Source organism: Columba livia, chromosome 3 (genome assembly GCF_036013475.1).
Source record: "Columba livia isolate bColLiv1 breed racing homer chromosome 3, bColLiv1.pat.W.v2, whole genome shotgun sequence".
NCBI lineage: Eukaryota > Metazoa > Chordata > Aves > Columbiformes > Columbidae > Columba > Columba livia.
This window is the reverse complement of record NC_088604.1, coordinates 42,209,581-42,221,993: the sequence shown is the minus strand read 5'-3', so window position 1 is coordinate 42,221,993 and position 12,413 is coordinate 42,209,581. Positions and strand designations below refer to the sequence as shown.

Here is a 12,413-nt window from a genome sequence, read left to right as displayed (position 1 = left end):
TAGATATTGCACTAATGCATAGAAAACTTCTTGCTGCTAAGTTTTAAATGTTATGTGTGGCTTTGTAACTCCATGTTTTAAAGAGTGTTATTTGTTAGGAGCTCAAATTGTGTTATATTTATTCATGACCATCTGGCAGCTGAATGAGAGAGTAATATTGAAATGCACCATGTACAGAGCAGAAGTGAGTGCCACATTTCCTAAGTTCAGTGTTCCAGGTTTAATGCCAAACATGGCACAGTCTAAAAGGTTTAGAGCTATAGATGCAAAAAAAAAAATAAAAATCTTTTCAAACTCTCTCAACAGGAACAAAAAGAGAATCACTGTAATCCTGGCAGTAAGCTTACTGGACAGTAACAGAATGTCATATTACAGTTTATTGTTGCACTGCTCCTATTTCTGCAAACTCATCTTTCTGTTACAGTGCTTTTATATTTGTTAGGGGAGAACTTGTCCTTCTCTTTTCTTTTTCTTTCCTTTCATAGCTGCAGTGGCTTTCTTACTTGTTTTGAGCACTCCAAAGCTAGTAAGTCATAATAGCTCCATATAGCAGCTAGTAAAAGAGCTGCGTAATCTTCTGTGTCATTGTCAAAACTGCTTTAGATGGGCATGTGTGATCCATTCGTGCGGGACTGAACTCTGAGAATAAGTGACAGTGACCGCTGTATAATTTATGTTTTCCTAGCACAAAGACATGAAAAATGGAATCCCCCTTATTTTATATTGCTGGTTTAGGGGTGGGAGGCAGGAAGCATCTGTAGTAGCATTTGATAACTGTTCTTTTAAGCTGTCTTTCTGTAGAGAACTCTGTTACCTTTTAAAATCAGTTTTGATCTATTATCAGATAATACTGTAATCTCCTTCCCCATCAAAAGTCAAGAGATGGGAGTTATGTTTTTAAAGGAGGATTCAAATAGTATCTGACCATTGTGCTTGATTGTAGGCTTTGAAACATCCGATGTTAGAATGCCAGATTCATCCTACTTCCACAGAGCCACAGAGCCACATTACAAAGAGAAGAGATTGTTTTGCTACCACTTTTTCTGCAGCTCTCCCTGGGCTTGGGCTGCACATGTTGAACTAGTTCTATTTGAGATTAATTTCTGAAACAGAGCTTGGCCTTTAGCTGGATCTTCAGTTGGCACCTCCTCTAATATGCATGCATTGCTATAATCCAGTAATGGAAATAACAGCCCTCAAAATTGTTGAAAACATACCTCATACCTGAAATAGATGACACTGTCAGCTCATCCCTAAAACATGTCCTTTGCTTTTGGCTGAGAAATTTCACAAGGGCAGTTCCTAACATGTGTGGGAATCCTTGGAAGGAGTGACATAAACTCTAATCCTACACACTCTCAGATCTATTTCTTGAGCAGCTCTGGTATCAAGAGAGTTGACTTGGATCATGTACTGAGCGCGTTGTGCTCTGAGATACATTTGGCAGAGAATATCCTTGGATGTCTCCTTTCTGTTTTCAGTAGTACATCTCTGGCACCAGAGCTCTGTTGCCCCAAAAGTTTGCTACAGTTTGAGGTTATAACCCTTCTTACCAAGAGACTGAGCTCAGGATATTGCAAGAGGAAATCCAGACCATCTCTGAAAAAAACTGTCTCAGTTATCCTTTATCTAGCCAATATCTGTATGGTCTCTGGCTTTGATACTGCTGGCCAAAGTCTATCCTGGATAGATACTGCACACCTGCAGAAGAGATCGTGCAATCTTGTAGAAGAGCACAGCAGTAGATGCAAGTAGTAGATGAAGAAACGTAGTTGCTGCAACAACTGGTATTCCATGTAAAAGGCCTGAAACTGTCACTTGTAAGATAGTTTGTGTACCTAATACTTCTGTAAAATCTTAGTGTTAAAATGCACCTGTAATATGTAGACTGCCCCTTTCTGACGGATTTGTTTTGCTCTTTGAGTCATAACAAGAGTATTTTTGAGGCGATTCAATTTTGGGAAATTAGTAGTTAAATAATGAGTTTTTCAATAGGCTTTAGTAGGCACACTGTTTATTTTCAAGATAATATTTACATAAGATTAATTCAGATTCCCATAATGGATCTTTAACTAGGAATGCGAGGAAGCATAGGCACATGAAAAACTCTAAAGAGCCTATGTGGAATGTGAATAACAGAGTTATTTTAAATAGTTCAGTCTTGAACTTAGGATGTTCTTAAATTGATTGTTAGGGTCTAACCTGGCAATTTCATAGGGTAAGCAGGGTTCTTTACAGAGAGAGGAAAACAAAGTATGTATTACACTTATAAATACATATTGAACACTTGATTATAAGTATTAACTTACATTTAAACCTTCTTTGGACCTGCATGAAACAGTGGTTGTAAATGTATTATTCTAAAGGTGGATGATAAATAGTCTATATCTGCATAGAATATTACACAGATTTAAAACTATTTGTGATATCCTTGTTCTTCTAATTGAGAGTGTGTTTTTTACTAATTCACTCCCGCTTTGGTAATGTTTCTTTCCCACAGCTACTGCTGTCTCTGGCATTTTGTATTTTGATTTTTGATTTACTCTGTTATGTATCCAAATTCAGAAATTATTTTAAGTGCCCATGTGATTTGAGAATAGTCATGCGTGAATGGATAAGGGAGAGCACGAGGACATAATTCAAGATTTGTCTTGTCGGATCTAGGTGTCTAGGAGTTATTTGGCTAAACTAGTCACCCAATATTATCTTTATTCTCAAGAAATGATAGCAATAGTTCTTTCTTCTGCAGTGAGTTAGATTAATTAGTTTCTCTAGGTGCCGATTCCACTCTATTTGCTTTGGAGGGGCGTAGATTGGTTATACAGTCTTGGACTACTCATTGCTTAGAGATAAACTGAGTATGAGCTGCTTTTTCTCGCCTCTTTCTACATTTCTGCCATTGTGTCCTTGCTGAAAATAAAATGTGCTGAATTATGCTATTTAAACAAAGCTTTTATCACTGTTTTTACCACTTCTGAATACAGTTCAGTTGATTCATAGGTCCTAAGATGGAGTAAGTATTGTCTATACTATAATTATTTCGAATACAGTGCAGGTAGGTCTTTAAAACATGGAAGTATACAGAGGGTTTTTTTTAATATATTTAGCACTTCTTTTTGCTGTTTTGCTTATTTTGTTTCACAATTCAGGGAATGTAAAACTGAAAGATGAATCACAAGACGACTACATTTTAAATACATCAGTTTGAGTTAATTTCGTTAAATGTGGAATAGTAATCAAATAACGTACATGACTTGAAATACACTGTTTTCTGCATATTAAAATAATGCCTTGCAGTAAATTTACCGAAAAGCAGATTTTGAGAAATGTTATGGGAACATTAACATCCTCATGCCAACAAAAACATCTTTTACTAGCATTAAGGCTTGTCATTAAGGATTTTTCAGTTAAAAATAGCAACAATAATAGCTTTTAAATCATTGGAAATCTCTTCCTTATCTTCCTGAGAACATCAAGAAAACCTAATCAATCATTTTCTCTTCACTCTACTTTCAGACAATGAATCAGTATTGCAATTCCTTTTCATTTAGGCCTCAGAAACATGTTTTCATTTGATTAAATAATGTTGGAAAGTGGCTCAGAAGAAACTAAGAAACAGCACAACCTGTAACTTATGTACAATTAGGAAACAGTCTGTTGTATGAGACATATATTTGATGTTAATGGAATAATGCACTTTCCAATATGTAATTGTAACTATATTATTTAACTGAAAAAACCCCAAACAACCCAAACCAGTGGAAATATTGGTACGTACAGTGCAATTGCAAAAATAACATTTCTCTGAATAATTGTATTGCATGTTCTTTTCCAGGTGAGACCATCTGAGGCTCTTACTAGTCACCATTATCCCTGTACATGCATTAAAGAACTATGGATTCTGCTTATACAGCTGCTGGACCACAGAAGTAAAGGGTCTCACACAGAGGTGATGGAAGAATACTGTTGCATGTGCATGCATGTTACATATGCAATACAGCTGTCAAATGTTCCCACATTGCCATAGATGCACTAATTCACATATCTGTTGATACAACTGAATTTCATATTTACTTTAGGAGGACTGCATACTAACTCTGATGCTTTAGGCCCTTGTCCTGAATGGGCATCAAGCCCATACTTGCAGTATACTGTTTGGTTATGACCTAGAGCACTGAGGAGTGCTCCTTGTGCTGAGGAAAGCAAAGCAAAGGAACAGAAGAAAAGAAAACATCTTTACCCATCTTTAAACATTTTTATTGTTATCTGTCATTTATGCGTTACATCACGCAGTGGTTCATCTCCAGGCATGAGAGACATAGGCACAGTCAGACCAGTGATCTATCTAGCCCATGTGTCTGTCTTTGATACCCATATTTTACCTATACAAGCACAACCTGGTTTTTGTTTTTGAATCTTGTGGTTGCTGACTTCTCTTGATGCTCCCTTATACTTTTATTGGAAGAGCCAATCACTACCTGTTGTCCTTCCTTATACCAATAGGACTTTATATGCCTCTCAAGGTTTTTTTTTTTTTCTGATATCTTCTACCTTCTGACTTTTCTAGAATCATAGAATCATTTGGTTGGAAGAGACCCTTGAGATCATTGAGTCCAACCATAACCTAACTCTAGCTAGCACTAAACCGTGTCCCTAAGAGGATTATCTATACGTCTTTTAAACATCTCCAGGGATGGTGATTCAACTTCTTCCCTGGCCAGCCTGATCCAGTGCTTCACAACTCTTTCTGTGGAGAAATTTTTCCTTAATATTGAATCTGAACCTCCCCTGGCACAACTTCAGGCTATTTTTTCTTGTCCTATCACTTGGTACTTGGGAGAACAACACTCCCCATGCTACAATCTCTTTTCAGGTAGTTGTAGACATTCTTACCTATAGATACTCAACCCTATCATCATCCTCATCAAGCTCCAGACAATCAAAATACTCCCTCATATACAGGGCTGCCCCATCTCCTCTCCTTTCTTGCCTATCCTTTCTGAAGAGTTTATAGCCATTCAATGCAGCACTCCAGTCGTGGGAGTCATCCCACCATGTTTCTGTGATGGCAACTACATTGTAGTTTTTCTGCTGCATAATGGCTTCCAGCTATTCCAGCTTCTTCAGCCAGGCTAAGAGTCACTGTATTCAGTCATTCTTTTTACAGGTGCCATTTACTACCTGTGGTCATCTTTGTCACCCTACTCTGAACCGTTTTTCCATTCTACATCATCCTATTTTGAATGGCAGAGTACCAGGATTGCATACAGCATTCAAAGTATGGGTTAGGTGGCCATATGACTTTATACATTGTGTAATGATGTTTTGTATTTTGTTCTTCTCCTTTGCTGATATTTTCAAGGGTTTTGATTTTTCTTTCTTGACTGCTGATTAGATAGATTGAGCTGATGTTTCTCTGAATATTAAAGAGTGTCAATCCTTTTAAAGCTTTCTAAATAATCTTTACAAAAACCAAAGCTGCCATCTGTGCAATGAGTACTGTTCACTTAGTATAGACTGAAGTACTTCACAGTAGAGTGTTTGTACTGATAGCTCTACTCATTCATGACAACAGATGTAAAGCTGGACCACACAAGTGAAACTGTTAGTGTTAAGTGTTTGCACTAGCAATTTGAAGTGTAAGTTTTGATCAGGACTCAGCTAAGGTGGGTGAAATACAGGTGTGAAGAAGTCCCAGAGAGCTGCTGGAAAGATAGGCAAAGGCTGTAAGAAGAAGTCACATTGTGGTTTGGACAGGAGTCTGAGGCAAAGAGAATTAATTGGTTTGTCCGTGCTGGAACAGACTTGGAACAAAACAGAGAATTTGAACCTCAGTTTGCTGTCTTTCAGAGTGATACTCTCCCATTTACTACTGTCTTCCTCTTGATTAGGTTAGTGTGGCACTAAAAGTTTTTTCAAAGCAATGTTATAGGAAGTCTTTGTTGAAGAATTCTGATCTCTCATTTGAATGCTGGTGTGCTATCATTCCATAGCTTGTAGTTTTGCTGGTGTATCATACAGTATCATACTGTGTTCTTCCTTTTGACCAAAGCTTGTCCTTTCATATTGCTTTCTGCTGGCATTTGAGAGAGTGAGAGAGGGCAGGTGTTCTCTCATAATACTGAACATTGTTTTTCGAATTTTCATTAAATGACTGTCATCTTGCTTGTTCTCTGTAAAAGCAAATTAATCAATAGGACAGTATTGTAGAGAAAATTGTTAACATAGGTTTTGTTATTCAACACAGTTCAAATTCTGCATTTTCTACAGTGTTTCTGGAGGTTGGTGAACAAAACTCTGAAGAATATCTTTGAAAGGCCAGGTAGTTCTGAAAAGACGCCTGGTTTTGAGACAGTTCAGTGTAAAGACCCATTGAGTTTTAGCTGGTGGATTATTACTCATCTAGCATCACTCTACCAGTTTGACCGTAATGGAAATCTAAATGAAAAGGTGGGTATGATCTTTTTCTAAATACCTAAAGGTTGTTATCATTTATTCAGGTCTTTAACGTTGCTTGGTTATTGTTGTTGACAGAAAACAATTCATATTGTAATACAGGAGCTTTCACACTCCTTAAAAAAGGTCCTTTAAGGTTGGTTGTGTTGAAGTGTGCTTTGTATAAGTCAGTAAACATTCCAAGAGTCCCTGACATATTCATGCTATACACCAGATATTCAGTAGATTTACTGTATTAAGGAAACTTGAAATATCCCATCTTATCTAGTTATTAGCACATATACTTAATGATGTAGCATATGTGTTAAGATTGTCTGCCTGTGGGACAAATGCTTCACTGGTTTTGTTGTTTTAGGAACTTAACACATTAGATTATATGGTATGAAGTATAAACCTCAAATATTGACTGTGTAACTGTTATTACTTTTTTTTTTCTTAAGTGGTAGCTCTGCTCCAGATAAAATCCAGTCTGTCTAATTGTGTTCCCTTTGCACCACAACAATGTCAGGATGAGGTGCATATGTTTGCTTATACAGCTTAATTTTCTGTGTTGGTGTGTTACCAATAGACACTGTCTAATAAAGGTTGAATTCAAGTTTAAGTTTAGGAAGCTCTGATGACAAGTTGCAAGACATTTGCTTTTAGATTATTTTCCTACTCGCTAGAGCAGACAAGTCCCCAATTAGTCGGGTTCTTCTCTGTGAATCTCATTGTGAGGGACTTGACATGACCATGCATTCTGTAAGGGGCCTAGAGCTGTACGTGCCATTCCTACACCTGTAAGATGTATGTAGGGCCATACTTGGTACTGATGCATCAAATTCCTTCATAGACCTCAAGGCAGTTTTCTGCAGTTCTGGGGACATGTAAATCCTGACTTCTTTCAGTCTCTTCCTCTGAGATTCATCCTGCCTAATTTTAAGTTTCTAATCATTAACTGGGAAGGAAATAGACACTTGCTGAGGCATTTAATCAATTTTGAAAGGTATGAAAGCTGCCAAATTTTCTTAATTGACTATAGAGGGGGCTGACTAGAAGCCAAAGAGAGAGCTGAAGATCCAGAAATCTTTTGGGTTTTTTTTTGTTAATTTGATGTTTTTGTTTGTGTTGTTTTTTTGTTTGGTTGGTTGGTTGGTTTTTGTCTGATATTGTTTTTTTGGCATTAAGGAGAATCAGGTCATGCCATTGGCTTTCTTATGTTCCCTAGTTTGCCAAGCAGCAGCTGTATATGGCTTCTTATACAAATTTGGTTTAATTGCCTTTTATTGTGAAGTATCTCTTTTATTTGTAGTTTTATAGTGTGTGTTAAAACTGGGAAGGTCACACATACCCTTTTTCTGTTGGTCTGCACCATAATTTCCTGCCCTGATTTAGGACGAAAGGTTAAAACCTTGAAACATGTTTGTGAACTGGAGATCTGTAAAGAGGCATCATCACATCAGCTGATCAATTGGTTTTGAAAACTTAAAATCTTCCTCTCCCCCCTCCATCTTTTGATCTTTAAAAGCATTTGTATATAAACAGAGAAGGAATGAAAAATGTTGAACTTCTGTGAATGCTTTTAATCCTAAGTAGACTTTCTAATAAAAGTAAGAATTATTGTCATTGATTTTTATCTTGCAAATTCCCTGATTTGTCACCCAAAAAAAAAAAGAGATAGGAAAGGTGTGGCAACTCAGTGCTTGTATACTTAGCTGAAAAACTTATGACCATTTCTGTTGACTGAAGGACTTGATGAATATGGGATGCTTATGCTTCTGCTGCTTTGTGGGTTAACAGATCCTTTAGGATCCCGTGACATGGTGCTCATTAGAAAAGACTGAACCACACACTAATTATGCCATGGCAAAATGAAGCAACTTCTTCCACATTCATACAGTGTGAAATTGCAGATCGCATCTGATGGTTACATTGAAGTTAGTCTAAGGCTTCTTTTGCTTTTGCTATAGTGTATTGCAGGGGGACACTGGGAAGATAGAATTACTGCACTCCCTTCTTACTGGAGGAATGTAGCTGGAGAGAAAAGGTTATTCCCAGGTCGAATACAGAAACCAATGTGAATCAGACATTTATCCTGGGTTTCTTATATATTATACCCTAATCAAAATGCAGTGGTACTATTTACTTTTATAGTTGGATTTTTTTTTTTCCTGTCTCTCATGCTGATATGTACTATGTGTTTAGCTTCATGAGAGATTATTTTTTGCCTCAGGTACTATATTATTTAAACAAGCCAAACAGCCATAGAATGGGAAAAAGGATTCCTGTTGTTCTTATTTTGGAGTAGGAGTCTAAGACACAATGACAGGAAGTGACTTGCCCAAGATTAAATAATATTGTTTTCCTTAGAGCCCACATGAGAGAGGAGAATCTCTAAGTCTCGATTTGTAAATTGTGAGACCCTTCTGTGCACATGCCTTTTGATGTTTCCAGTAGTCTTTCTGTTCACACTGTTAACTGTGTTTTGTACTTCTCTGAGTGTGGCTGTTTGTCCAGAGGTCCCTGTTGCCTTCAGTGCTGTGGGTGCTTACAAAAAAATCTATCAGTTACAACAATGCCTTTTCACATACCACAAGTATATAATCTGTCATAGACAGTTGATGGTAACCACTTCTTTAGACTCCCCACACACAAATTAGAGCCTCAAACATTCTTTAAACATAAGATAAAATAGTCCATTGTATAAATTTGTGAAGTCAGTGGAATTACATCAGGGCTCAATGTAGTCCTGTTTTGTTGGTTAAACATCGGATGCAATAGCTTCATGACACATGCCTTCTTTTAATTAACTGTGATCAGAGGTGGGAGGGTGATGTGTCATAATGATGGTTATTCATGTGCTCTGTAGCAAAAATTGCCTCTAAGCCTATGTCATCTGTGGAAGAATTTCAATTTTTTAATGTGGTCTGCATGGCCTTGAGGTTATTATAAAAGCTTTTAAAATTCTAAATAGGTTTCAGACTTGCTTCTTTTTATTTTTCCCCTTTAGCTCATATAGCATAATCTCACATACACAATCACTCATATATATTGAAGATATATTTCATGCACATGAAACCATTTTTTTAAACTAGAAAATTTTGGCCATGTTTCCTAGAGACTTATGAGGAGTGTGCAGTACCTATGTCTTTCCATAACGCCACATTCAGGTCCCACCTCACGCTCTGAAAAGTAGGATTTGTACATTTAAAAACCAAATGGGACCTGATGAGAACATGTTCTACTTCTGACCATTGCTGGGGTCAATTTCAATATACTGTGGGCTAGGGAAATATAGGCAGAATTACTTGGGGCTAAGAATTCTTGTCTTTGAATAGAATAATCTGAAATGACTATGTGACAAGATATGCAAAGATGGGCTTCTAGCTGAGAAGCCTAGTGTGACTTTTTAAGGTAAACAGCTGTCAGTCTTTGCAGAACCCCAGAGGGTCTCAGCTCAAGTTTTTGGTTTTAGCAGCAGTCTTAGGCACTGTAAGGTCTCCAGGTTCTGTTGATTTTTTTCGGACTCTTCAGGGGTGGAGGGGAGGGTGTTGTAAGCCAGCATGTTTGGAGTAAAGATGTAGATTCTACATATTCTCTGACAAGGATGGATTGTAAACAGTTGTCATGCCATATTGCCAGTGTAGCAGGGAATATTGTTAGGATGTAAATTTAGTGGGATTTGAATGAAACAAGTCTGTCAAAAGATAGAGACAATTGGGGCTAAAAGAAGAGTGCAGCAGGTGGTTGGTGTCATTCTTTCCCAAGTTTGGGCTGAACCTGGGTGCGCTCAAGTAATCAATTCCAGTGGATGTCAGGAGTCTGCTGTAAATTACTGCAGGATCTTCTATGGTCATCTGCATACTGTAGCTGAGCTGGAACTCTGGCAGTAAACACCTTTTGTATAAATTGTGTGCCCTTGGGCTATGGGAGTGCGAAGAGCATGTTCTGAGCAGGCTGATCCAGACATTCAGAGGTCTCATAACCATTTAGCATGACTCAATATCTATTAATCTTATAAATCTGGCTTTTGAGCAGTTGATTAGCTTTACTTGGGGTCTGCAGTAGGTCCATGCCAGTCTGTAGATATTCACATAACATCAAGCTCTAAAATACTGGAGTCACAATAAAAATATGACTTAAATAATAACCAGAACTGTCTTGTAATGCTGACTGTGCACTGTGTGGGTTTTACTCATTATGGAAGTGCTGCCTTTACTCCTTAGCTCCTTGTTGATCCAGTGGCCTCTCATTCTGACAGGATGGTACAGACTCGAGTTTCACGATACAAAAGCTTTGGCACCAATAACATCTTAAGAAGTCCTGTTTACCACCCTGGGCATGATAGGCCCTCTGCTGTTCTGGTACAATTATTTGTGGCCCTATTCTATGACCTAGGTCAGGGCCTTCTGCCTTTTTCATTCTTTCTTTCTCTCCTGAAGCTTTGGGGCGTTTCACTGATCTGGTTCATGCTGTGTCCCACAAACAGAAGTACCAGAACTGTGGAGCAGTGGCTGCAGCTGTGAGAGCAGGAAGAGCATCTGGCAGGATGGGGAGGAAGCAGTGGGAGCTTCTTCATTGATACGTTCGTGAATCACGAAATCACAGCTTTAGTGTAACTTTATCTATACTTGTCCTTTCATTCGTATTTGTTCCATAAACAGTGTAGAGACTGTGACTTGCTACCATTGGGGATCTTTCAGAAATATATTTTTTCCTCTCATGCAAAATGTGAAGCCATCAACTAGTTAAATTTTATTACATAAATATTAGTGTATCTTTTTAGAGTTCTGTCGTGGGTTTTGATCGTGGGGTGACAATAAAACCGTGGCAGATATATTGTTAACCCCCTCTCCCTCCCCTTCCCCATTCAGCCCCTCCCTCTCCCCGCTTCCCAGTAAGGACAGGCGATTGGGAGGGAAAGAAGGACAGAGAGAAGAGAGATGGAAAAATTAAAAATGTTTTACTAATGCTACTAATAAGAATAGAGAAAATAATACAAAATGTACAAAACCAATCTTGAAAGTCTCAGCAACTGCAGAGCTGGCACCTGAAGTCCTGGATTGGACTCTGCAGCCAACCGGAGCTGGATTCAGTCTCTCACTAGGCCTCAGTTCGCAGGGACGACTAGCAAGGTCCTCTCCTCATGTCGGCCATAAGGAAAAAAGGGACGAGATCCTCACGATCTCCCACTTTTATACAAAGTATTCACGTGAATGGGATGTTATGCTCAGTTGGTTAGTTTCTTGATCACCTGTTTCTCGTCGCCCCTCTCGCGAGATGTCCGTCCATGCTTATCAATAAGTTTGCATTCCATTGCTATGTTTACCAAAACATGTATCTGGTTCTTCAGGAAAATGCAGCTAATATGAAGGCTTTAGCGGACAGGCAAATTCACTGAAAGACAAACTTGTTTTTAACAAAACCAGGACAAGTTCATATTTAAAATTCTCTTGATTACTTTCTGGAGTTCTGTGTGGAGTTGTCACCAAGTCACAGCATTAAGTAGTGTAATCACTAGCAGAAGAGGATGGGGCACAATGTTGTTGCTGCTGAAAAGTAGTTAAATTTCCATTACCAAAACATAAGATGCTCTTTATTGTAAGCTATATGCCAGCTCTTAAAGGACAAATATCTGCAGAATAATTTACAAGGCTTAACAGTTTTGATAGTGGAGGCAATGAGTTCTTTCATCATCATCATCATCATCATCATCCTGCCTTACTATGTTCACATATCTAGTCACCTACACAAGCTATATATACATAATGGAGAGTGAGAGATGACTTTTGGACCTCCTAGCATTGTATGTATGTTGACTTGGTTGCCTTTTATTTTTTTTTTTTCTGGGAAATGGTCTTAGTTGCAAAACCTTCTACCATTTTCTTTCCACTTTTCCTAAATATATGTTTTTTTCTTTCTTTTCAATATACTTTGCCATGTAACCCTTTTACTTCACTAGTGTGGTCTAGTTGATT

At 38.0% G+C, this 12,413-nt stretch overlaps 1 protein-coding gene across 2 annotated transcripts in view; it reads left to right on the top strand.

The window, feature by feature from the left end:
- MMS22L (MMS22 like, DNA repair protein) overlaps positions 1 to 12,413 on the top strand; it is a 95,722-nt gene that overhangs the window by 19,852 nt on the left and 63,457 nt on the right. For both annotated transcript variants that reach the window (XM_065056556.1, XM_065056557.1), the window contains exons 9-10: positions 3,836 to 3,949; positions 6,271 to 6,450. In XM_065056556.1, the coding sequence (XP_064912628.1) occupies positions 3,836 to 3,949; positions 6,271 to 6,450 (294 nt within the window). The remainder of the gene's footprint in view (positions 1 to 3,835; positions 3,950 to 6,270; positions 6,451 to 12,413) is intronic.